The sequence below is a fragment of the Equus caballus genome, chromosome 19, assembly GCF_041296265.1.
Source record: "Equus caballus isolate H_3958 breed thoroughbred chromosome 19, TB-T2T, whole genome shotgun sequence".
Taxonomy (NCBI): domain Eukaryota; kingdom Metazoa; phylum Chordata; class Mammalia; order Perissodactyla; family Equidae; genus Equus; species Equus caballus.
Window position 1 is genome coordinate 10,183,323 of NC_091702.1, and position 27,260 is coordinate 10,210,582.

The 27,260-nt window shown below is 37.4% G+C and overlaps 1 protein-coding gene across 8 annotated transcripts in view; it reads left to right on the forward strand.

Annotated features, from left to right (window-relative positions):
* LEKR1 (leucine, glutamate and lysine rich 1) overlaps positions 1-27,260 on the forward strand; it is a 189,460-nt gene that overhangs the window by 147,104 nt on the left and 15,096 nt on the right. For 7 of the 8 annotated variants that reach the window (XM_070243169.1, XM_023623183.2, XM_023623188.2 and 4 more), the window contains 3 exons: positions 12,465-12,558; positions 23,673-23,837; positions 26,689-26,988. In XM_070243169.1, coding sequence (XP_070099270.1) covers positions 12,465-12,558; positions 23,673-23,837; positions 26,689-26,988 — 559 coding nt within the window. The remainder of the gene's footprint in view (positions 1-12,464; positions 12,559-23,672; positions 23,838-26,688; positions 26,989-27,260) is intronic. The other variant, XM_023623189.2, reaches the window with a different exon arrangement.

The following is a 27,260-nucleotide window of genomic DNA, read 5'->3' on the forward strand; positions in this document are numbered from 1 at the left end:
TTACCATCACAGATGCAAGTCCATAATTTTTCTAACTTCACTTAAAACACCTTATACTTCGTGGAAGTATCATAAGGAATGTCATAATTCTTTGCAAATTCAGTGAATAATTATCATTTCATTAACATTGTTTGAACCTTGGCCTCCTATATTTTGGCTTCTATAATCTACTAGACTTTCATAGTTTTTGTTCTAAAAAGATACGTAACAGTGGTGTTTTGTACTGGGTCCATCAGAGGAATGTATATGAAATGGATTCTATTTTTAATGGTATCAAAATTATTACTGTCTCCAAGGAGAATGAAATTTGAGCATCTCAGATTTTCAGTACCTTCCATTTTATAGTAAAGGTAACTTCTAACGTATAGGCACACATCTGGAAATGCTCATTGGAATTTAAGACCTTTTTTCAAATAGGAAATTTGGCTTAAGAAATAAAATGGATCACATTGCCAGGACTCTGATGTCTGGCCATGTCTAACAAGCACGTGGCCAGCCACATCCATTTTATGATTCTGGCCTTTTGAAAACCAGGTTAAGTGCTACTTTATTTCCATTGACTGCTGCCCCTTATTTGATCAGGTTTGCTATTATAAGATTCTAATATTATACCTGAAGTTGTGTAACATTACTTGGAGGAAGACCATTGTACTAGTTTCCTATTGCTGCTATAACAAGTTACTGCAAACTTAGTGGCTTAAAACAACACAAAATTTATTATCTCACAGCTCTGGAGGTCAGAAGTACAGATGAATGTTAAGGGACTAAAATCAAGCTGCCAATAGAGTTGGTTCTTTCTGGAGGCTCCAGGGGACAACCCATTCCTTGCCTCTTCCAACCTTCAGAGGCTGCTGGCATTCCTCGGGCCCTGGCAGCATGAATCTAATCTCTGTTTCAGTTGTCACGTCATCACCTGTCTCCATAGTAACTCTCTTGCTTCTCTCTTATAAAGACTGAGGTAATTACTCTAGGGCATATCCAGATGTTGCAGGCAATCTCCCGTCTCAAGATCCGTAACTTAATCACATCTGCAAAAATCCCTTTTGCCATATAAGGTAACATATTTATAGACTCAGGATTAGGACATGGATATCTCTGAAGGCAATTATTCAGCCTACCACAATTGCAATAAGTTAAAGATGATTATTATCAACCCTATAGCAACTACTAAAATAAAACTAAACAAAGAGACACAGCTAATAAGTCAATAAAGCAGATAAAGTTGAATCATAAGACATATGCAAAATCCAAAAGAAGGCAGAGAAAGAAGGAAAAGGAAATAAGAGATAAGAGAAGTAGAACACAAATAGCAAGATAATCGATTTAAGCCTAACCACATCAACAATTCAATTAAATGTAAATTTCCAAACATTCCAATTAAAAGGTGGAGATTATCAGATGGTATAAAAAAGTAAGATTCAGCTATGTACTGCCTATAGGAAATGTATTTTAAATGTAACGACACAAATAGGTTAAAATAAAAAAATGGAAAAAGATAAACCATGTTGACAGCAATCAAAAGAAAGCTGGAATGTGTCTATTAATATCAGACAAAGTAGATTTTAGAACAAAGAATATTACCAAGAATAAAGAAATTCATTTCGTAAAGAAAAATGGATCAATTCACTAGAAGGACATAACAATCCTAAATGTTTGTGCATCTATAACAGCTTAAAAATACAGGAAACAAAAACTGATAGAACTATAAGAAGAAGTAGCCAAATTCACAATTATTGTTAGAGACTTCAATAGCTCTCTCTCAATAATTGATAAAACAAGTAGATGGAAAAATTAGTAAGGCTGTAGAAGACTTGAACTTCACAACCAATTAACTTAACTTAATTGACATTGATACAACATTCCACCCAACAACAGCAGAATATACATTTTTTTCCCCAAAGGCATACAGGGTGCTCACCAAGACAGACCATATAATTAGGCTATGAAACAAAACCAAAGAAATTTAAAAGGACTCAAATCATGCAAAGTGTGTTCTCTGGTCACAATGTAATTAACTTAGAAATAAATAACAGAAAAGTATCTGGAAAATACCTCCAATATTTGTTAACTCTATAACACAATTCTAAATGAGATATGAGTCAAAGAAAACATCAAAAGGGAAATTACAAAGTATTTTGAACTAAATGGAAATGAAAACATCAAAATTTGTGGGATGTCACTAAAGCAAAACTTCAGGAGTGGGGACAAATTTATAGCAATAAATGTCTGTGTGGACAAAGAAAAAAGGTCTCCCACCTTAAGAAACTGGAAAAAGAAGACAAACGAAACCCAAGATAAGCAGAAGAAAGTAAATAATAAAGATCAGAGCAGAAATAAATGGCATAGAAAACAGAAAAACAATATAGAATATCAACTAAACAAAAATCGGTTTCTTTGAGGAGATCAATAAAATTAATAAACCTCAAGCCAGATTGACCAGGAAAAAAAGAGAGAAGACAGAATTCACCAATATCAGAAATGAGAGAATTGACATTACTATACATTCCACAGATATCAATATAATAATAGAGGAATATTATGAATGACTTTATACCATTAATTTTGACAACTGATGAAATGGATAAATTTTTTGAAACGTTATCTACCAAACAAAGTTCTCTAAAGGAGACATAGATAACCTGAAAACTTTCCCACAAAGGAAACTTCAGGCCCAGAATTTTCATTGGTGAATTTTACCACGTGTTTAAGGAAGAAATAATATTGATTCCACTTCAACTCCTCCAGAAAATTGTAGAAGAAAGAATAGTTCTTAACTTGTTTTATGAGGCTAGTATTATCTGGATACCAAAAGCTGACAAAAGTATTACAAGAAGACTAACAAACCAACATCACTCATCGGCTTGGATGCAAAATTCTAAACAAAATTTTAACAAATTGAATCCAGCAACATATAAAAAGGAAATAAATCATGAATATGTGGCATTTACCTCAGGAGTGCAAAGTTGGTTTAGCATTCAAAAATAAATCAATGTTATTCAATATATTAAACTAAAAAAGAAAAACTATATGACTATGTCAACAGAAGCAAAAAGCAGTTAACATCATACTTAATAGTGAAAGAGTAATTCTCCCCTCCTAAGATCAGGATCAAGAACAAAATATTCACTGCCGACAGTTCAATTCAACATTGTGCTGGAGGTTCTAGTCAGTGCAATCAGGCAAGAAAAGGAAATAAGAGGCATCAGAGTGGAAAGGAAGAAATAAAACTCTTTATTCACAGACAACATGCTCACTAATATAGAGAACCCTATGGAATCTACAAAAGAAGTTACTAGAACTAATAAGTGAGTTTAGCAAGATTTCAGAAAAAAAGATCAACATCCAAAAGTCAGGTTAATTTCTATGTATTAGCAAAGAACAATTGAAATTAAAAAGTAATATTTACAAAAAAGATTTTCAAACACGTGAAATACTTAGGGATGAATCTGACAAAGGATGTGCAAGACCTGTACACTGAAAACTACAAAACATTGCTGAGAGAAATTAAAGAGGACCTTAATAAATGGAGAGATATACAATGTTCATGGAACAGAAGACTCAACATTGTTAAGATTACAATTTTCCCCCAATTGATTTATAGATTCAATACAATCACAAGCAAAACTCCAGCAGTCTTTTTTTGTAGAAATTAACAAGCTAATTTTAAAAGTCGTATAGAAATGCAAAGGACCAAGAATAACCAAAATAACTTTGAAAAAAACTTTGAGTAGTCAAAAAATCACAGTCACTACCTGATTTCAAGATTTATTGTAAAGCTACAAATAATCAAGACAATGTCATATGGGTGTCAAGATAAATAGGTCAATGGAACAGAACAGAGAATCCAAAAATAGGCACACATATATGGTTAATTGATTTTCTACATGAGTGCCAAAGTAGTTTGTTGGAGAACAGATAGTTTTTTGTAACCATTGATGCTGGAACAATTGTATAACCATATGCAGAAATGGGCTTTGATTCATACTGTGAAATGTATATATAAATTAATTTAAAATAGGTCATAGATCTAAATATAAAACCTAAAATTATAAAACTTCTAGGAGAAAAATCTTTATGACCTTGGGTTAGGCAAAGATTTTTTAGCTTCAACACCAAAAGTACAATCCATAAAAGTAAAAAAACCTGGTATATTGGACTTCATCAAAATTAAAACTTCCGTTCTTTAAAAGACACTGTTTAGAGAATGAAAAGACAGGCCATAGACTGGGATAATATATTTGCAAAATACATATCTCATAAAAGATTGTTTCCAGAATATATAAAGAACTTTAGAAACTCAGTCATATGACCATAAACACCCTAATAACAAATGAGCAAAAGATTTGAACAGATACTTCACCAAAGAAGATCGACAAATGGCCCATAAGCATGTTAACAAGATGCGCAAGATCTTTGGTCATTAGGGAAATGCAAATTAAAACCACAATGAGAAACTACTACACACTTTTAGAATGTCTAAAATTAAAAAGCCTGACATACCAAGCGTTGGTGAAGATGTGGAGAAACTGGAACTCTCATACTCTGCTGGTTGGAATGGAAAACACTACGACTTCTTTGGAAAACAGTTTGGAAGTTTCTTAAAAAGTTAAACATACCCTTACCTTGTTACCCCTCCATTTCACTCATAGGTATTTACCCAAGAGAAGTGAATGGGACTATCCATACAAAAACTTGTACACAGATATTGGAGCAGCTTTATCTGTAATAGCCAAAACCTGTGAAAGAACCTCAATGTCCACCAACAGTTGAATGGATAAACAAATTGTGGATAAAGGGATAAACAAATAAAATACTGCTCAGTGAATAAAATGAGTGAACTATTGATAGATGGTACAATGTGGATGAATCTAAAAGGAATTATGCTGATTGAAAGATGCCAGACATGAAAAAAGAGTATACTGTATGACATATAGAGAATTTTATATAGAAGTCTGAAAATGCAAACTAATCTATAGTGACAGAAAGCAAACCATTAATTGCCTGGGGCTGAGGGGGTGGTGAGAAGGATACAAAGAAGGATGAGGAAACTTTGGGGGATGTTAGATGCATTGACTATTCTGATTGCAGTGATGGTTTCACAGGTTTATACATATGTCAAAACTCATCCAAGTACATAGTTTAAACATGCAGTTTATTGTTTGTCAAATTATATCTCACCAAATCTGTTTTTTAAAAAAATCCTCTTGAAACCGTCTCCCCTTCCAAAACATTCTATGGATGGGAAAGAAGCTTAGGAAACTGTCTCCCAACAGGGCAAAATCTCTAATGCCCTCTTCTGATGTGGCCAAGCTGGACAACAGAAAAGAAAGTACATCTCAGAGAGGAAAGCTAGGAGCTCTGGAGAAAACTGGTCTGAGAAACTGCTCCCAGGTGAAAGAACCACAGTCTAAGGAAAGAGCGTTCCCCACCGCCAGGGTGGGGTCCTTCCAGTGGCTTCCAGCGGGGTTGCAGAGTTGTGACGGACTCTGCCTGGTGCCAGGCAACTTACTGTGCACCTCCCAGGGAGACGACGATATTCTCCACGCCTGACTGACATCAATCTTGGCCATTTGATTTGTTCTTGCCACTGAAATGTGAGTGAAGGGATGCGCATCAATTTTGAGCAGATTTAACAGAGCCCATGCTTTGGTGATTGTTCTTTTCCACCTGCCACGAAAACAGCATTTCCAGGTAAGAGTTGTTCCTCAGGCTATCCCCTGGGAAAAAAAGAAAAACATGTGGAACAGAGCAGTAGATGACACATAACATGGGCAAAAACTAAACTGTGATATCTTCTGAGATTACAGACATGTTAAATTTAAGATGTCTCTGAAATATAAAAATGGAACAGCCAGGTGGATGGTTGGGTACTTGAGTCAGACACTCAGAGAACAGATCTGAGCTGGAGATAACAATTGGGGGCTGTCAGCATCTAGATTGCATTTTAACCATAGGAGCGGAAAGGATCACCTAGAGAAAGAGAAAAAAAAAAGAGATGCCAGAACAGAGTGCTGAGAAACACAAACATTTGATTGACACGTAGAGGAAGATGAATTTGCAAAGGAGACAGGAAAGGCCAAATATTTGGAGGAAAGTCACAAATGAGGTTATTAATATAACCCCACGTTTGCTGTCCTCATTCTTTGTTCCTTCTGCCTCACCTCCTCTTCTCCAGCCTACGGACTGCTGAGCAAGCATCAGAACCTGCTGGGTCTACCTCACACTTTAAAAGATAAATCTTCCTTTTATATTGCTGGGTTTTAAGCACCATTTGGACAGGGGCTCTGCCTTCCTAATTCACCTTTGTGTCTCCAGGGCTCAGTGACACACCTTGTCTGTAGTGTGCATAGTGGGCAATGAGCCCCACCTCTCAGGAGAGACTTACTACTCCCCTGCCCGTTCCTTCACCTTGGTCTTTCGCTTTAATTCTCTTTCTACCACAGACCTATTCTATTCTGTGCTTAGGCTGTATCATTCATGGTTTTTATAAGTATTGAGTAGACATACAGGGGTAAAGTATAAAGTACAATGCAATGAACATCTGTGTGTCAACCACTCAGTTTAGAAAAAGAAGCTTACCATTAGCTTTGAAGTCCCTTTGTGCTTCTCCCCAACTCTACTGCATTGCCTCCTTCCCTAAGGGAACGGACAGCCCGCCTTTTGTGCTTCTCAGCAGAGTAGGAATAGAAGGAAACTTCCATAGATGATAAAGAGCATCTATGAAACCTACAGATAACATCTGTTGTTCCTTTGCTTCTCTCTATAATTTTACCAAGTACGTTTGTATTCCTAAAAAATATATTAGATTTTGCATATATTTTATCTTCATAGAAATAAAATTATAGTATATGTACTACTCTGTGATTTGTTCTTTGTGCTCAAGATCATGTCCCTGGGATTTGTCCACGATGTTACATGGAGCTGAGAACCATTCATTGCTTCATCTGTGTTCTATTCTGAAGCATACCACAATTTATTTATCTTTTCTGCTTTAGCTATCTTCCATAAAGTTTGATATGTAGCAATTTCATTATTGTTCAATTCTAAGTATTTTAAAATATCAATTACGGTTTTTATTTGGCCCACAAGTTATTCAAAAATACATTTTTAAAATTTCCAAATATGTGGAGATATTTTATATATCTTTTGTCTCTGACACTGTTTTCAGAAAATACGGACTATAATAGTGCTGTTCAGTAGAAGTATAATGTAAGCCACATGTGTAATTTTAAATTTTTTAAGTGCTACATTAGAAGAGTAAAAGTAAACAGGTACCATCTATCTTAATAATGTATTTTATTTAACTCAGTATTTCTAAATTATCATATAAATATGTAACCGTCACAGTCATTTTAGATTTTTTTTGTACTAAGTTTTCAAATCTGGTATGTTTTTCACATTTACAACACATCTTAGTGTGGGCTAGTCAGACTTGAAGTGCTCAGTAGCCACATGTGGTTAGTAGCTGCCATATTGGACTATACAGGTTTATAGTATAATAGTTGTTTGAAATTTACTTTACGGTCTAGTATGTGGTCAATTCCATGTGAGCTGGAAAATAATTGTGTATTTTTCCACTAATTGGCTACAGGATTCTATATGGGTACCTTACATCAAACTTACTGTTTACTTTGTTTAAATCCTCTATATATTTACTGAGTTATTTGTCTGCTTGACCCTAGGTTGCTACATTACACATTACAGGAGGGCCATTCACGTAACACCTGGAGTTGTGCAGTGTACACTTCCATGGCCTTGTATGGTGGTGTCAGGGTGACTTATCTGTAACTCAGGGAGCTATGTGGAGTGGGGATTTGACAATACCTCCTTACAGTTGTATAAAGTTTTGCTCTATATATTTTGAGGCTATTTTAATAGGTGCATATAAATTTAGAATATTCATGGTGAATTAACCTGTTATTATTACCAGCTCAGAATAATGATTTCTGTCTTAAAGCCTACTTTGTCCAATATTAATATAGTTACACATTTCCTTTTCTTTAATATTTCCCAGTTGCATCTTTTCCAGAAAAAGGAAATCTTTCCATGTCCTTATGTTTTAGGAATGTCTCTTATAAAGCATACAGCTAGGGTTTGCTTGTTTGCTTTTATCGTCTGTTTCTTTCTTTTAACTCATGATTTTAGTTTATTTACCATTATTGTGATTGTTATTTTAAGCTTTCTATTTCTCCCTCTTTTTCTGCACTATGTTCTCCTTTCGGGCTTTTTGGAAGTAGGAGGTTGTTGGAGTTTCATTTATTTTCTTAGTGCATTTTTCCGCTAATGGTATATTCTATTTCTATTCTTTTAGTTTGTTACTTTTAAATTTTACCATGCGTACTTGATGAAGTCTAAAAGTAATACCTCAAATTCCTTTTGAATAATGCAGGGACCAAAGAATGCTTGAGCTCTAATAGTTGCCATCCCAACATACATTCTACATTTTTGTCTAGTGTTCCAGTTCTATCCTTTCATTAGCCCCACTATTACACATAGTCAAAACTATTATTTTATAGAGATGAATTTGTTTATTCCCTACATGTAAGGCTGGCTACATAATTTTCAGGATCCAGTGCAAAATGAAAATGTGAGGCCCCTTGTTGAAAAAACTGGAAAGAGGATTTTTCCTTTCCTTCACAGTATCTCTCTCGCAACTTGTCACGACGTCTTTATGTTTGCTATTTGATGTCACTCTCCCTTGGGCTTCGGGATTTCACCAGGTGGGTGTAAGCTCTCATGGGCACCCAGGACCCCATGACTCAGCGTGTGCCCAGGCCTGGGCCCCTGCCCAAAGCAGAAGATGGCAGCAGATGCTGGGCAAGGGCAAGGGAGCACGGGTTTGAGAACCAGCATGGGGAGGCAGGAAGGTGGCAGGAGGTAGGACTGTGTGTGAGCTGAGGCTCCAAGCCCCCGCATATGCTCAATTGTCCCATCAGACCTCAGTTAAAAACACACAAATTCAAAGACAAAATTATTACGAATTTCTTGATGGGTGATCACAGAGCATTAAACCGGAAGCACAGGCCCCCTTCTGAAGAGGGAGCCCTACACCACCGCCCTGATCACATGCCCCAGAAGCCCTCCATGCCTGTGCATTTGCCATCCACTTTGCTCACCAGTCCTCCTTGCTTGCCTGGCCTTCCTCCTGAGAATATATTCCTTCCTGCAAAGCATTCTCTTTAGAGGCTCCTTTAGTGAAGGTCCTTCAGCTGGTGGTAAACACTCAGATTTTATTTATCTGAGTATATTTTATTTCAGCCTCATTCTGAAAGACAGATTTGCTGGATACCCAACTTTAGGTTGACGGTTATTTTCTCATAGGACTGTGAACATATTATTTTGCTGTCTTTGGCTTCCTTTGTTTCTGTTGGAGAATAAGCTTTCCATATGTTTGGGTTCCTTTGAAGATAATCTGGTTTTTTTCCCTCCAGCTTCTTTTAAGATCTCTTTAACTTTGACGTTCTTCCTTTTCACTACCAGGTGCCCAGATGTGAGATTTACTTTTGTTTATCTTGCTGGGAATCCATTGGGCTTCCTGGATTTGTGAGTTGGTATTTCTCATCAATCTGGAATATTCTCCTCAAATATTGCTTCCTCCCCCTTTCTCTCTCCTTTGCTTCTGAAAGGATGAATAGATATATATTAGATATTTTCACTCTGTCCTCCATATATCAACTTCTATATTTTCTATATTTTTGACTCCCTGTACTGCACTCTGTATAATTTCTTTGAATCTCCCTTTCAGTTTCTTACTTCATTTTTCAGCTGTGAATAATTTGCTGAGTTTTTCATTTCAATTATTATATTTTTCATTTCTACAAGTTTGATTTGGTTCTTTTTCAAATGTCATTAGTCATTTAAATCAATATTTTATTTCTTCTAACACAGTGAACAGCCTTATTTTATATTCCATAACTAAAAATTCAATACTGTAGAATTTGTGAGTTTGATTATGCTGTCATCTGTGTCTGCTCATTCTTCCTCTTAGTGCTTTTTTTTTTTTAAATAGTTTTGTGATTTTTTTAAGTTATCATCTCATAGGACTTGAATCTTTATCCATAAGAATTCTTTGAGTCTCAGGGAGAAGACAGGGTTCTCCCCCAGATATTGGTGTTTTCCTGTCAGGCCTCAGGAGGCCAGGTTACCCCAGCACCGCTTGAAGATATCTTCTTAACATGAAGCTTTTTGGACCACCAGGTAGTGTGAATTCAGGATACAAATCTGCGTTAAGGTTGGTTTGTGTTTACAAATTCTTGTGGGAGATTTGCATTTCCCCCGCTACTTGGCAACGAAATCCAGAGCTGGCAGTTTCCTTTTTATTCCTTGAGAGGAGATGTCATTTGTGTTTTACACTTGCTGATGTGAATTTCACACATATGCTGCCTGTGTAGCTCTTTGAGATGCAGCCCTATGAGGGGAGTGTCCTCTTGGACTCTCCCTTTCCCTCCTGACTCCTGTGCCCTTCATGGCTGTGAAAGTTAAAGCTCAAGTTTATCCAATTTGGAAAGTACCTTCAAGGAGAGAGTCGGCTTCAATGTTCTACTTATTATTGGAGTTCTTCCTGTCACTTCATTTTTTTTAACCTTTAGTTTGGAATAATTTTATATTTACAGAAAAGTTACAAAGACAGTACAGAGAGTCTGTATTTCCCTTTGGCCCATTTTTCGTAGCCATGTCACATCTGTAAAAACCAAGAAATTAACATTGGTATAATACTATTAACTAACCTACAGGCTTTGTTTAGATTTCGCTAGTTTTCCACCGACATTCTTTCTCTATCCTTTCACTTCAGTTTTGCTGTCTGCATCTTCCTCACTTTTTGGCCAGCTCACTGGTGAATTTTAAGATTTTTTTTAATAAGTAAAACAAACAATTTTACTTATTTTCAGTAGGCAAATTGTCAAGGTACCTAGTCCCACACACTTCTGGAAAGAGAAGTCTAGGAGTTTTGTTTTTTTCAATCAATTTCCTTCAAATGATATTTATAATCCTGTTTACCAAGTCAAACATGTCTCCTTATGTTTGTGTCCTTAAATTTTTCTAGCCTAGAGAGGTCAGCCTGTGGCCAAATGGTTAAAGTTCCGCACACTCCGCTTCCAAGGCCTGGGTTTGCTGGTTCAGATCCTGGTGTGGACCTGCTCCACTCATCAGCCACGCTGTGGAGGCATCCCACAAACAAAACAGAGGAAGATTGGCACGGTTGTTGGCTCAGGGTGAATCTTCCTCACCAAAAGAAAAAAAAAATTTCTAGCCTAGAGATGTAGGCAATGTTTTTATTATGGTAAAGAAAATGTTTAATAATATTATATAAGTGAGACTAGAATAAAGATCAAGAGATAGGTTAAGAGTCTATTACAATACTGTAGGTGGGAGATAAAGTCAAGAACCTTAACAAGGTTGTTGGTAGTGCAAAACGAAGGGAGGCAATAGTTTGAGGTGCATGGAAGAAGCAGAACATATAGAACTTGTTACTGAATGAGTGTAGTTGAACAAAGAGAAGGGAGAGTCAGAGATGACTCCGGGATTTCGAGCCAAAGATTTTGACTGTTGAAGGTTTTCAGAAGTCAAAATGAAAGGCGAGATTGCAGAAGCTGATGGTGAATTTGTTTTTTGAGGTGTGGAATCTTTGGTGTTAATGAATCATTAGGATGGAGATGGCCAACAGGCAGTTATAAATGAAAGTCGCAAGTTTGAGAAAAGGGGTCAGAGCTAAAAGAAAGACGGTAATGATGTAAAACAAAGAGACTAGACAGCGGGATAATCAATGGAGAAGAATCATCTACATAGATGATAAGAAGGATCATGGTGATTATAGAAGGGAGAAGAAGCCTGATCACCAAGTGTGCTTTTGCCACTACTTGTGATATTAAAAGGCTTAATTTCAGTGCCCCTGCGAAAATTTCTCTCAAGTCTCCCTCACATACCTCTACCCGGAGGGTCACAAACTAACCTTTAAGATCCATTGATGTGGATTAAAATGTTCTTTGTGTTTTCTTTTCAATGTTCTAATATGTTTTGTACTATACCACATCTCAGACATTACCCTCCACTTAATTTGGTTTGTTCCTATCAGTATTTGAGATAAGTAAAAGGAAAATAAATCTGGCAGGAACCACAAACACTCGTTGATTTTATGGCATATCTCAACATGTTTTCTTCTTTTTAAGAAACAAAATATTGTCTACCGTTAGGATTTAGTCATAAATTTTGGAACCACAATGAATAGCATTTTATCATATTTGTGACTCCACAAATGTTGTTACTATTTCATGCAAAAATAATAATATTATTTGTTAAGCAAAATGTAAGCCTGAGAAAATATTGACCTTGTGTGTAGTGTTTGTAAATTCCTGTTAGCAGTTAAAAAGGTATCTAGTAGTGTATACTCTCTGAGCCAGGAACTGCAACTTAGGAAGAGTATCAGGGGTGAGTCTTGACTCATTTGTTGGATTTATGGTTTTCAGGGAATTGATGCTGATTTCACATCAGAAAAGCATCGAGCAGCTGCAGGAAACTCTTAGACAGAAGCTGCTGAATGATGACAACTGGAGGGAGAAGGTAACGATAATGTGGGTTTCATCAGCATGTGTCTTATTTGCTTCTTTAAAATTCCGTCCATTTACCAGACTATTCCAGATATATTTGTTTGCTTCTATGCACAGTTCTGATTCCTTCTGGAGTTTCCTAGGCCAAATATGCTTATGAAGTGTGTCTTTTCCAAAATATTAGACAATATAATGGGACATAAAAAGATAGAATTTGAAATCTTGTAAGATTAAGATAACCTTTAGTTCTCATGTAAAAGTATAATTTTTACTTTCAAATATTTACCTTTTTCCATAAAGTGACAGAATCTACATTTGACCACATCCTTAAAAACAGGAGAATATGAATTCATTCTTACAATTTCTCTGCTTTTAAGAAGATAATATAAGAGAATGAAAAGTGACTTAAAATCATTCAGTTATGAACTTTGGCAAAGTAAAATGAATAAGTATTTAGCTCACTATTTACAAGAAAATGTTTTCTCTTAGAGTATGAAAAAAATTGCATTGATTTTTGTCTTTGGACTTTTCCATAGTTTTCAAAGTTTCAACAATGAATATGTATTACTTTCTTAATTTTAAAGAATACAAGTAATATTTCTGAAATCGTTAGCCCCTGCGTCTTCAGGCTGTGCACAGCTCTAGTCGCTGAGGCTGCAGACATCGTCTCTCTATCATAAACTTCTGCTACTCCCTGATGGAGCCCTGGCCTCATCCTGCACACTGAGCTGAAGCCTTCTCAACTCTTCCTCTTCCCCTTCTGGTACCTCTCCCTAGCACTAGCCTTCTGCCTTGGTTTGCTGCTTATGTCGTAAATTAGCCTCTAGAACTAGAGTTGGCTGCTGAAATTCAGACTGCTTGACAGAGTCCTGACGACCTGTTGGTTATTATCAGATTCTTCTCCTTGGTGACCAGACGCTATAGCTTGTAACCTCAAGCAACAAGCAGTGGCCACCTTCAAACTAACATCTCCCCCTGGAACCCCTACTCTGCTATCCACAAGACTGAGACCCTTGAAGTATTGTTGCTGGCTCAGGTCAATTCTAAATTTGTCGCTTTCATTTCCAATCTTCTCACAGTTGGCCATGCTCAGCCAGTACCGGCGCTCTAAGAATCGGTCCTCCTTCCCTCGCTCCTCAGTGACAGCACATTCAGGCTATAACAAAAACGATTGCTGTAACAACAGTTCCATATGGGCAACAATTAAAATTTGCGAACGTGGGCTGAAGTTGCCCTAGGTGTCTCATTCTTATTTTGCTTCATTTTGTAGCATGGGCTTTTTCTTTTCTTTCTTCTCGAAAGCCCACATGTCTTTAATTCTTTCTAATTTTTATTAGCCTCAGGTACTCAGTTGGCTAGTCTACTCCTGTTCACTTCCCCCATCTTTACCAATCCATGTTTAAAAATACAAGAAGATGATCAACCTAACTAGCAATTCAAAAGGTGACTTAAACCAATGAGAAATTATTTTTCACTCCTCCAGTTGATAGTGGGTTTTGCACTGTGGTGACAGTCTGGTGAGACGGTCTTTCATTCTTATTCTTTAAGCGACTAGAAATTACAGCAACCTTTTGGAAAGCAGCTTGGCAACACATATGAAGAGATATTGTAAATGTCCCATCTTTCGACTCAGAAATTTCACTGATGGAATTAACGTGGATAGAGATTCACAGATCCTTTCGTTCCCTCAAACTTCTGAACTCCTCATAGACCGACAGAGTGGACTTTTCTGCCTTAGCTTGTGCAGAAGTTCCTCATTTCCACGGTCACACCCCATGAAGGACTTTCGGACACAAGCTACTGGAGAAGAAGTCTCTGCATTCGTGATCCTCTCTAGTACTGCTGCTCACTGTACCCGGTCCCAAAGGTGCTAACACAGCAAGTGGAACAAGTTAGCGTTAGCATCTGACCATATAAAAGTCAGTTATGTTCTTGCTTTATGTGGTTAAGTTAGGTCGATGATGAAAATAAACCTATGCAAAATTCTCTAAATTCTTACTAAGACTATGCTATCTTTCTAATAAATTAATTATATCACAGATGTATTTTGGTGTGTATAATTTTCTATAATATAAATGGGCATTTCATTTTATTGAGAGGACGTGACTTCTTGTTAATAAATCTTATCATTTAGCTTAGCAGTAAATCCGGATTCAGACCAGTAAAGCCAGGGAATGATAATTATGTCTTGGCTGTGTTAGTTATTGAGACTATGAATAAAAAGTTCCCTAAAAGTCCTCTCATGAGAAAGGAGAATCGCTAATATGACATTGTCATCTGTTTCTTGGGTCACTGTGCCTTTGCGTAGGAATGAAATGTTCCCTTTACAAATATAATACACATATTAGAATAAACTTTATAACCTAAATGCTTTTAACATTCAAAAAAAGTAGATGGCAATTTGTGCCTTGCTTAATTATCTTAGAGTATGTAAAAAGCACATAACAGAATTAAAAGTTGCTATGCAACAAGGATGGCACATTTTAAAATAACCACATATTTACTAATTGACATGAATTTTTGTTTATTTCAGGTATTGCTTTGATGTGAAGAAGGCAAATTAATGTGCATGCTGACCATTTAAAATTGATTCCAAATGCACAGTGTTGTTACTTTTCAGTTAAAATTTTGTAATTAAAACTCTTCTATAGACAGACTGCTTACAGTAAGTGATAGTCATTTATTGGCTATCACTTTGTAGTGCCATAAAAAATTCCAACCAAATATTTCTTAGATTATTACTAAGATATCACATTTAGGAACATTTTAGAATTGTACTATTATCCTCATTTTAATTAGTACATAGAGCCTTTAAAAACCAATAATTAAACAAACAAAACCTTAGTTCCTAGCTGAGCAACTGGATTGATAGTGAAAATGCGGGGGAAAAAGTTTAATTTAAGAAATAGTCAATTCCAGCATTAAAGGGAGGCAAAAAAAGAAAAGCAATCTCAAATTGTTCTTCAAAATGGAAGATCCAAATGGCCTAATAATTCCTAATGTACTTTAATGTAATGTATTAATGAAATAAAAAATGATAACTTGTAAAATAAAATTTGACAGGGATAAAGCTGTCATTTACAAAATACCAATTTTCATTTATGCATACTAAGTGTATGGCTAAAAAGGATATTGAGGATAGGATTTAATTTTTTTTTTAAAGATTTTATTTTTTCCTTTTTCTCCCCAAAGCCCCCTGGTACATAGTTGTGTATTTTTAGTTGTGGGTCCTTCTAGTTGTGGCATGTGGGACACCACCTCAGCATAGCTTGATGAGCAGTGCCATGTCTGTGCCCAGGATTTGAACTGGTGAAACTCTGGGCCACCAAAGATGAGTGCATGAACTTAACCACTCGGCCACGGGCCCGGCCCCTAATTTTTTAAATTATGCCATGCAATTTTCAAAATTGAATTAATAAAATCACAAAATTTTAGATATTGAATAGCCTGTAAATATCAAGTGATTTAAACCCTTAATCTAGATAATAAAAATAGTCTCCATTTTTAGAGTGTTTACTATATGTCAGGCCCTGTGCTGAATGTTTTCCATAAATGTAATGTCAGTCATTGTAACATTATTATTGCCATTTGCACGTGGAAAAAAATAAAGCTCAGAGAAGTTAGGTAATTTGCCAAAGTTATATGGCCAGGAAATGAGAACTGATACAAACCTGAAAAAACAAATGGGAGCTAAATACAAAGTCCCAAACTTCTACATTTGTCCCAGATGGACTAACAGGAACTAGATTTACTTTTCTTCCTGAAACAACTAAAACACTGGAGAAAAGATAGAAAATGATCGTTTCAAGACACTGGACATCAGGCAATTGAAGGACAGTGATTCTTAGAGATAGGAGACAACCAAGGTGAGCCCTATGATTGCCGTAACTTAGTGCTTTGAAAGAAATTTAAGGCCATGGAGCAGGGAGTGGGAATCCAGGTGGAGTCAGCAGGTTCTCTGAGCTGAGGAGACCTTGCTGAGAGTCCAGGGAGATCAAGGACGCTGTAATTCACAAGGTAGTGTCCCCAAAGGAGAGCTGCACAGAGAAAGAACGCTGGAGATCTACAAAGAGCCCTCATTAAGTATATGTTTCGTCAGTGCATATGTGTGGGGAAACTACCCAAAGCTAGGGAAAGATCCACCTGAAAGGATTAGAGAGAAGAGTACCAAATACTCATGCAAGGCCAGTAATAATGCTTCTTCCTGCCAGCCAGACTAGAAAATCTACAATTCACAGGGCACTAGGCAGTGTTTTCAGAAGGGTCTTGCATCAGTAGTAGGGAATAATTAGCCCTGAACGTAATGCTGATCTGGTCCTGCATTACGCCTGCATTAGTTCCTACATTTTAAAATGTATTAGACATTTTAAAAGAAAGACCTAAAACAATCAAGATGATTCCAAGAAACTTAACTGCATCCCAGAACAGAGTTTAAGAATACTCAGAGGAATACAAAAATATCCAGCATCTAACAAGGTATCACAATAATTGGCAGCCAATCAAAAATTTCCATGCATGGAAAGAAAAAGGAAAATAGGACTCATAATGAGAAGAAAAATCAATGAATAAAAAGTGACTCAGAAAGGCACAGGTGTTAGAATTAGCAGACAAGAACATTAAAACAGTTATGATAACTGTATTCTGTATGTCAAAAAAACTAGAGGAAAAATTGACCATGTTAAGTAGAAATATGGAAAATGTAAAAAAGATCTAAACTGAACTTCTAGAAATGAAAACTACAATGTCTGAGGCAAAAAGTACACTGGATGAGATTAATGGCAAATCAGACATTCCAGAAGAAAAGTTTAGTGAACTTGAAGACACAGCAATAGAAACTATTCAAATGAAACAAAACAGGAAACAAAGAGCATCAGTGAGCTGTGAGACAAATTTGAGTGGCCTAATATGTGTATAATTGGAATCCCCAAAGCACAGGAGAGAGAAGAGGGGATGGAAAAAATATTTGAAGAATAATGGCTGAAAAAATTTAAAATTTAATGGAAACTATAAACCCACAGATTCAAAGAGCTCACCAAACCTCAAACACACCAAAGAAGAGACATTGTAATTCAATTGCTCATAAATAGTGATAAAAAGAAAATCTTAAAAGCAACCAGAGAATAAAAGACGTGTTATATAGAGAGGAATAAAGATAAAGATGACAGCAGATTTTTCATCATGAACAACGTAAGCAAGAAGACAGTGGAACTGAAAATACTGAAAGAATGATGGTGGGGGGAGGGGAGCTGCTGGGTGCATCGGGGCGAGCTGCCTACCTAGAATTCTATACAAAGTGAAAATATCTTTCAAATATGAGGGTGAAATAAAGAATTTTTCAAAAATGAAAAAGCTGAAAACATGTATCACCAGCACACTCACACTATAAGAAATGTTCAAAGAAGTCCTTTAGTCGGAAGGAAAATTATACCAGGTGGAAATATGGATCTATACAAAGGAATATAGAACACTAGAAATGATAATGTGGATAAATATATGTTTTTTATCATTTAAATTTCTTTAAAATAATTGACTATTTAAACAAAAAATTAACAATCTAATATGAGATTTATAACATGTAGTAACAAAAGATACGACAACAATAGCATAATGGGAGACATGGAGGTATATTATTGTGCGATTCTTATACAATACATGAAGTGATACATCACTAGAGGATAGACTGCATTGAGTTACAGATGTATTCCATAAACCCTAAAGCAACCAAAACAATAGAAAAACAAAGAGTGGGAGCTAAGAAGCCAGCAAAGGAGATAAAATTGAAGTTAAAAAATACTCAATCCAAAAGAAGACAGAAAAAGAGGAAAAAGGTGAGATAGGCCAAATAGAAAACACATAGCAAGATATATTTAAAGCTAATCATATCAGTAATCAAATTAAGTGTAAGTGGTCTAAACCAGAAGTCAGCAAACTTTTTATATAAAGAATCAGTAAATATTTTTGGTTTGTGGGACATAACAAAAGTTGTGGGTGGAGGGACAACAAGAGTCGCAGCCGCTCTCTGTCACTGTAGCTTAAAAGCAGCCATAGACAATATGTAAATGGGTGGGCGTGGCTGAATTTAGTCTGTGGGCCAAAGTTTTCCAAGCCCTGGTCTAAATGTCCTCATTAAAAGACAGAGATTGTTGTGTTGGATAAAAATGCAAGACTCTACTATATGTGGCCTACAAGAAATGCAATTTAATATAAAGAAATATTTTAACAAAAAGGTTAAAAAGTAAAGGGTGGAAAAGATATGCCAACACTAATCAAAAGAAAGTTAAAATAGCTATATTACTAGCAGATAGTACTAAAGGGATCAGTTCACCGAGAGGACACAATGACCCTCAATGTATTCACCTAATAACAAAGCTTAAAAATTAAGCAAAAACTGCTAGAACTGCAAGGAGAAATAGACAAATCTGTAATTAGAGTCAGAGGTATCAAGAGCTCTCTCTTAATAATTGGTAGAAAAATGTCCAGAAAATCAGTAAGGATATATACTATGGAAAATACTATATAATTTATTTTTAAGAGATATGTTGAACGGCACTATTAGCAAAGATGACAATTGATATTTATAGAAATCATTTAACAGCAGAATACACACTCTTCTCAAGTGCTCATGGGACATTGACTAAAATAGATTATATTCTGGGGCATAAATAAGTCTCAATAAATTCAAAAGGATTTAAGTCATATGAAGTATTTTCTGTAACCACAGAGGAATTAAATTAGAATTCATTAACAGGAAGTTATCAGGCAAACTCTCCAAATAGTTTGAAACTAAATAAATACCAAGTCCCTGCTCTTAACCACTGTTTGTGCAGATGTGTGGGGAGACAGCTGTGCACCGAGCCACGGCGCCCACGAGAAACCTCGAGTGTGCACACTTCTCCACCTCGGAGCTCTATGATCTTGGTGAAGGTGCTTAACCTCTCTGACCTGCTTCGTAATTGAGGCAGTGGGAATAATAATAATGATATGTTCTCCCAGGGTTATTGTAAGAATTAAGTGAGTGAATATATGGAAAGTGTCCTGTACGTACCATCCTGGCTGGTATGAGGTTCTCTGGGAACATTCCCTCCTTCCGTCGTAAGTTTATACGGTTCTTGGCAGGACTTCAGTACATATTCTGATTCCTTAGCATTGTTTGTTTTTTTTAATTACAAAGTCTGTGTACTTAATCATCTATTTCTATAATATATTTATTCAGTAGTTAACTCAGAAATAATCTGAAGTATTAATTTTCAACCAATATTTGCTTTTAACTTTTGGAAAATAATATAACAACTTAATTTTAGGAGCTATAGTTTGAAAAATGATATATGTACATCAAATATAAACAAATAATCTGATTTCTACTTTGTCATCTGAAATTCCCTTGGCTTTAAAGAGATTGCCAAGTAATAAGTGATTATGTTATAACGTGGTGTTTGGCTCCATAGACAGTTATAAAATGATATCAAAATTAACAAAAAACACCTCACTTGGAAAATAATTAGTGAAATGATAGCATTTTGCACATCAGTATTAGACACAGATGTTATAAAACACTAATTATGCATTTCAACAACAAATACAAAAGGAATTTAAAACGGACATACTCAGGATGCTCTGGACTCACCACCAGGCCTTCACCCAGGAGGGAAAGCGTGAGCTAGAGCAGGACGTGATAAATAAGAAGCAAAGGGAATTAAAACTTGGAATATGTACACAGATAATTAATTTTAATTTGTGCAACTCTTGAGTTCATATATTATTCATGCTTTCTTTTGTAGAAATCAGAATTTCCCCATTTATTATAAAAACTGTTATTGGTTATTATATAAGGAAGTTCATATTTTATATATGCACCATCACCAAATTCTTTATTTTGCATAAACATAAGTCCTGCCATCTAAGACATTTTAAACAAACAGCTCCTATCAACATGTAAAAAACATAAGCATGACAATTTGGCATGAATTCATCTTCTCAATGACAAATACTATACTGGCTTAAGCAAATCATTGTGCTTGTGGGCCCATCATTTTGTTTAAACTATTCAGATCATGAAGGAACCAGTAGTGTCATCTCTGTGCTGCAAACACATTCAGGTGGCTCTTGGCAGCCCATGCGACTCCTTAAATGTTTAGAAATCCCACCTGAAGCTCGTCACGTTGCCTCTCTTTCTCAGGTTGTGCAAATTAAAAATCAAATCCGTACCCTCCTCCCTCCTATCTGTAGGCCTTTTCTTGCCCACCTTCCGTCTATTCCTTCCTTTTTTTCTCTCTTTACCTACAATGGATCATTCCAAGGACCAGTCCAGGCGCAAGAAGATCTCCTGCTTCCTGACGGAGGTAGCACAGAACATTCTACTCTTTCAAGCAGGCAGCCACCGCTTCTCTTCCCTGAATGCTTCCTTCGTTTCATCTTCATCCAGGCACTCTTCATTAAACAACTTCAATCTTTAAAAGTCCCTCTAGAGTCCTTCCGTCATCTAATTCACAGTTTGTCCTGTCCCACCCAGTTTGTGTACATTCTTGTTCTCTTAATTTGAGCAATCAGTCCATATTTTGAAAGATGTCTTCTTGTCCTAAAATAACTATTTGGCTCTACCAATTGACCACATGAGGAATTTTTTTAAACACTTGATATCGTACTTCAGTGCACATTTTTCTTGAGCTTCTCAAAAAATGTTTGTTTAGTTGTTTTTGTAAAAATAGTGTCAAAGTATCTTGTGGGCTCTTAACTCTTAAGGTTATTCTTTGCAGTTTTCCCAAATGTTTACATTTGCTTTCCTAATTTCGTGTATTCTTGACTTCATTCCGCTGTGGCTGGGGCACAGTGACCACATGGAGAAAGCGGTGGAAGTCAGCTGGGAGGAGTCGAGGGCTGCCGCAGACGGTGCTCGGGTTGCCCTGCATCATGGCACAGGCCGAGGGAGAGACGGGAGCTGGCCTCCAGCCTGTGCTCTGCTCCCCAAGCCCGGGCTCGGCACACGGCTGTGTTCATCGAAGGAAGGGCTGCTTGGTTGATTGACACAGAGGTGCCACGGGGGCTGCTGATGCCCAGTAGAAGATCATGTATTGGAATTTCAATTTTATAGTAATTCATTGAGAAACCACTAAGAAAGAATAAAAGAATCCAATTTGTTTTGTAAAGAAAACTACTGTGCAGATCACAGATTGGAGAGAGGCAGGAGTGGAAACTAAGGAGGCCAGTCAGGAGGTGGTGGTAGCCAGAACTAGGGTGGTGGAAGTGGAGATGTAGAGAAATGGATGGATTCAAGGCATCTTTTGGAGGCAAACAAGCAGGACTTGGTGCTAGATTAGGGGTGGAGGGTAAGGAAGAGAGAGATGTGGAAAATGATGCCCCAATTACTGACTTGGATAACTAGATGGATGGTGGTGCTGTGTCCTGAGATGGGGGGTGCTGGGGAAGAACAGGTGGAGAGGGGGTTGTATCAAGATTTCTGGTTCAGATGGTTTTTTCAGACACCTGTGAAGCAACTAGATGACTACCAGGAGGCAGGTGGATAGAAGTACCTGAAATTCAGAAGAACATCTGTTCTTTTTTCTGAGTGCCCCAGAGGCTTTCCTTGTCTTTAGCAGCCCGAGGACACCACATCTGAACAATTCTGTCATGCTCCTAAATGATCATTAGTACCCTTTTCCCCAAGCAATCCGGAAATTTATTTTGAGAGAGCCAAAATAACTCCTTGCAGTGAGTATAAACATAATTGTTTTGCCTTGAGGCAGATGCTCAGTCCTACACCCATGGCAATAAACCCGGCTGACCCTACACTAGGCCTAGTCTTCTATCTGCATTTTATTTAATTTAAAGGGCTTCCTGCAAACGTTCTGTTTCCTGGTACCCTTGTTTCAGTGTTCCCCTGAGAAATTCAGGTTGACCTCTCTCCTTCTCCCCTTAGAGGCCTGGATCACAGAGTCGCAGTAAGTCAGGTTTGACTTCACTTCTCCCGAGTTATCTGGCATTTGCTCCCTCTTAAAATTTATAATCGCAGCACGGTGTAAATCTAGGACCAGCCTGTCCCTGGGGTGGCTTCTCTCACCTCACTAGACGACTGCCAGGCCTGAGTGACTCCAGTACTCACAGATTCCTTCTCTCTCTCGCTCCAGCAGGCAGAGCCAAAATCAATGGTTAAAAACCACATGGTCAGAGATGTTGGCTCAACTAAAGGAAAAACTGCCTAATGCTTAGCGCTGTCTGAAACTGGAAACGTCTGCTGGGGAAGGAGTGAGTTAAGGTTCCCGGTGGTGGTGAGGCACAGAGAAGACAACCGTTTGAGGCAGATTCCATGGTGGAGCCGAAGGGTCGAGGTGTAGACGTGATCTCCACTGACTGTTGAATCCCTGCTCGTGCTGGAGTTTCCACAGACGTTTCGTCTCATTTAATCCTCATAATGACCCCCAAGGGAATAGTTACAATCCCACCAGGAGAGGTGACAGTCACAACTTAAGATCACACAACTAGACAGTGGCAGGGCCAGGATTCAAGCCAAGATTTAACTCAACTCTGAATGCAAAGCCCTCGTTTATTCCTCCCGCAGTTCACGGAGGCTTGAGAAATTAAATAGGGGATTTCTAAGGCGCCTTCCAGCGCCATGATTCTATCCGAGTCAAAACATGGATGCAGGCAGCACTGACTGTTTCCCTCCAGTCACTTCTGGCCTCAGTCACATTAAAATGATAATCTGTGACTCCATCGAGAAAGGACCATTTAAAAAATGAACATTTGTACTTTGTATCCCCTCTGAGTTTTCAGCAGAACTTAGTCCAAGGGCCTCAAAATAATTTTTTTTCTTATAGAGTTGCTGGCAAGGACTGAGTTTACAGTATAAATGTACAGAAGCCTAAACTTTTAGTATTTCTGAAAACTATCATAATATATTGTCCTAACTTTTCTACTCATTTTACAGGTCTTAGATCTTAGAACATCTAGAAATATTTGACCCAAGGCCAATTTTTCTGGCCCAGGTTTTAAGTTAGATTTTTTTAAATATTGGAATTAAAAAACTAATATTGGAATTAGAATTTTTAAAAAATATTAGAGTCTCAATATAAGCTTAATTTACCTATTTTAAGGTAAAATGGCTTTATGTGTGTGTTAAACGCTATTTTCTAGATTGAAGCTGAACTCGCCAAGGAAAGGGCCCGACATTTAGTTGAATTTGAGGAGCAAGCCCTTCTCTTTAAGGAAGAAGCTAAACTGGAACTTGATATTGAGAAGGAAAAACACCAAGAAATAGTCCAAAAGTATAAGAAAGAACAAGAGGAAGTGCAAAAGAAGGTGTGTCGTTATGGCGGGCGCCATTACTTAATGCGTCTTAAACTACAGATGTTGGTTATTTCCTGCTGAGAACTCTATGTATTGATTACTCTGTAGCTTTCCTCATGGTCGTTGTGCCTTAGTTGTAACCACATGGGTAGAATGGTTTGGCTGTTCTCCGGAAGGAGTAACTGTGATAAATTATACAAGCATACAATCTAGCTATGTATGGATTTTTTTTCTATGAAAATCAACTTATTTTTAAAATACCATAAATTATATAACTAATAATTGATGTGGTTAGATATTCCAACACTTCAAATATCCACCATCAAAAGATAATGAGTTGTTTTACATAATTAAAATTTTACCAACTAAAACCTATCCCCTTCAGTTGGAAATATTTTCATTTCTAAATATCTTTGAATGAATAAAATATTTTTTAAACGTAATCACACCTCCAGAATTTCTTAAACAGTGTATCCTAAACATAACTTAAGGTTTTGTTAAGGTTCCCCTGTTTTTATTAGACCTAAGCAAAGAATATATACGTGTGTGTGCGTATGTATGTCTATTAACCAAAACCCAGTGGGGCAGCCTATTTTGAATAAACTCATTAAGAGTCTGTGTACATTAAGCACCTGGTGAGATGTAACGGGCTCTCCTTTGGTGTACGGGGCACATGGCAGAGGCTTTTCAGTAGTTCACCGTGAACAAGAGGCAGGGCCAGCTCCCTGAGTGTATGACAAGCGCAGTATCACAGGGCCCCACACTCAGAAAGGCCTCACGCTTCAGGTTTAATGCTCTTTAGATATTGTCTTGAAATTCTTAATAATTTTGTCTTTGACTTTGCGTTTTGTAAGTGAAGTTCTGTTGAGACAATGGAGAATGTGCTGGGAGCTTGGGGCCTCGGCTCACCCGAGGTCCCTCCTTTCCTAGACAGGTTCTGTCCCAGACAGACCTCTTGCTTCCTGGCTCCTGCTACCCCTCCTGCCCCCACCAACTATGCGATTGGTGTTGCAGTCCCAAGCGGCTCAGGGCCCGTTAGCAGGGGGGATGCTGAAAGGCAGCCCGAACTTGCTAGGGGTTACGTTTTTTCAAGAGAAGTCATAAGTCCAGGTTTTGTAAGTAAATTCTCCTGATTTTTAAATGTTGATTCCCTTTTTAAAAATTCAAAACATAGGGGCCGGCCTGGTGGTGCCGCGGTTAAGTTCACACATTCTGCTTTGGCAGCCCGAAGTTTGCCAGTTTGGCTCCCAGGTGCAGACCTACATACTGCTTGGCAAGCCATGCTGTGGCAGGCATCCCACATATGAAGTAGGGGAAGATGGGCACAGATGTAGCTCAGGGCCAGTCTTCCTCAGCAAAAAGAGGAGGATTGGCGGTAGATGTTAGCTCAGGGCTAATCTTCCTCAAACCATATTTGCGGTTCTGTAGGCCTCCTCTCTCAAGGATAACCCACTCTGTTTCAGTGTCAGCTCTCCTCTAGGACAGAGATTACCGTTCAGACCTAGCTGTGGCTCTCTTCCTTCCCAAATTAATCAAAGATACTGGAATATTAATTTAATTTATAAAATTACTAAGTATGGTGAATAGATTTCTTACACAAGTTGTTCTTAATGTAAATTTAACATTTGAAACAAATTTTGGATATGTAACTCTGAAGTAATAGTTCACAGAATTCTTGGAACTTTGGTGTATGAATGTTTCCCAGATTTCTCGTGGACTGGTTCCTCCTTGTACTAACATTTATGCTATGACAATATTTGTAGCATAAATAATAAGGATATGTTTCATCAGAAACAGCTTTGCTATTCCTGGTTGTTTTCTGCTCGTTGTTTTGTTTTTTCAAGGAGAAAGAAAACAAGCAGTCTTTTCTGCTTCCTTCTAAGGACTTTCGTGACTATAAGGAGAAGCTTCTCCAAGTTATTCTCTCCTCTGTTTATCCAGAGGTACCACCTGGAAAAGCAGTACATGTTCAAAGTATTCTGGTATCCTCTAGAAAGGCACTAATATGGTAGCCACATGTGGCTACTTAAATTTCCATTAATTAAAACTAAGTAAAATGAAAATTGCAATTCCTCAGTCACATTAGCCACATTTCAAGTGCTCAATAGCCAGTACTGGCAAGCGAGAGCCAACTGTGCACATCTCTTCCAACTTAGCCATGGTGAGGTCACCTTTGTAGCTTGGAATCGGCCATGGTGAGAGAATTTACACCATGGAAATTAGATGCAAACCTGGCTTTTTGTGTGTGTGAGTCCACTGGTAAACATTTACCAACACACCACGGTCAATAGCCACATGTGGCTAGTGGCTACTATATTGGGCAGGGCAGAATATTTCAATATTCAATATGTCCATATTGGACATCACAGAAGGTTCTGGACAGTGCTGCTCTAGAGACAACGTAGTATCTGAGGTACTGCCAGTCATTATATTCAAGAAAGAAGAAAAATACATCAAAAGAAGACTTACTGGTATGGTCCGAGTAGAATACGGCTACGCTACTTCCCCACCTGCATCCCCAAACATCAGTTATTTCAAGGTCCCAAAGCCATCTTAGAGAGAGTCCAGACAGGCACTGGATGAAGACGTGCGCTGTCCTTGGTAGCTCAGTCCAGTCACAGAGATTTGTACATTTCCAAGGGTGCCCAAGAGGTTAGTGCAATTTCATTTTAGGTGGTAAAAGTAAAAGTTTTAGTCTTAATTTTTAAAAAGAATATCTTAAGGCCTACGTGTGTCATAGGATTTGTTTTCATCTGATCAGAAGAGTACACTGATTATTTAGAATAAGCCTCTTAAAACCATAAGAACTCTGTGGTTACCTAGAGACTACTGCCTACAAACTAACATAAGATTTTTCTTACAGATATCTGACTTAATCGCAGGCGCTACTAGAGATCTAAGGCTGGAAGTGGCCACTCTTGAAGAAAAACTCCATGAATCTCATATCCGATACACTGAAGAATCTGAGTCAAAGGAGAAAGAAATCAAAAACCTTAAAAATTTGGTTGCAGAATTTGAATCTCGCTTGAAGAAGGAAATTGACAGTAATGATTCAGTTTCAGAGGACCTGAGGAAAGAAATGAAACAGAAGTCAGATGAACTGGAAAGAGTAATGCTGGCACAAATGCAACTGATACAGCAATTTAACCAGTCCCGGGAAGAGGTAGGAAGCTGATGATGGTACCATTGTAGTCAGTGTGAGGGCGCATGTTCTTTCAAAACATAAACAAACAAACAAAAACATGAAAGGCAGCTTGACTGTTAGTCAGGGATCTGGGGTCACAGCCTGGCTCTGTCCTTAACTAGGCAGTGATGTAACTTCTCTGGACCTGGCCTCCTCTTCTGTAAAATGAATACACTGAACTTCACAATCTCTAACGTTTCCTGTGCACCCAGTTCTACTGTGTTGTAAATAACCATTTAAAACCTCTAAGA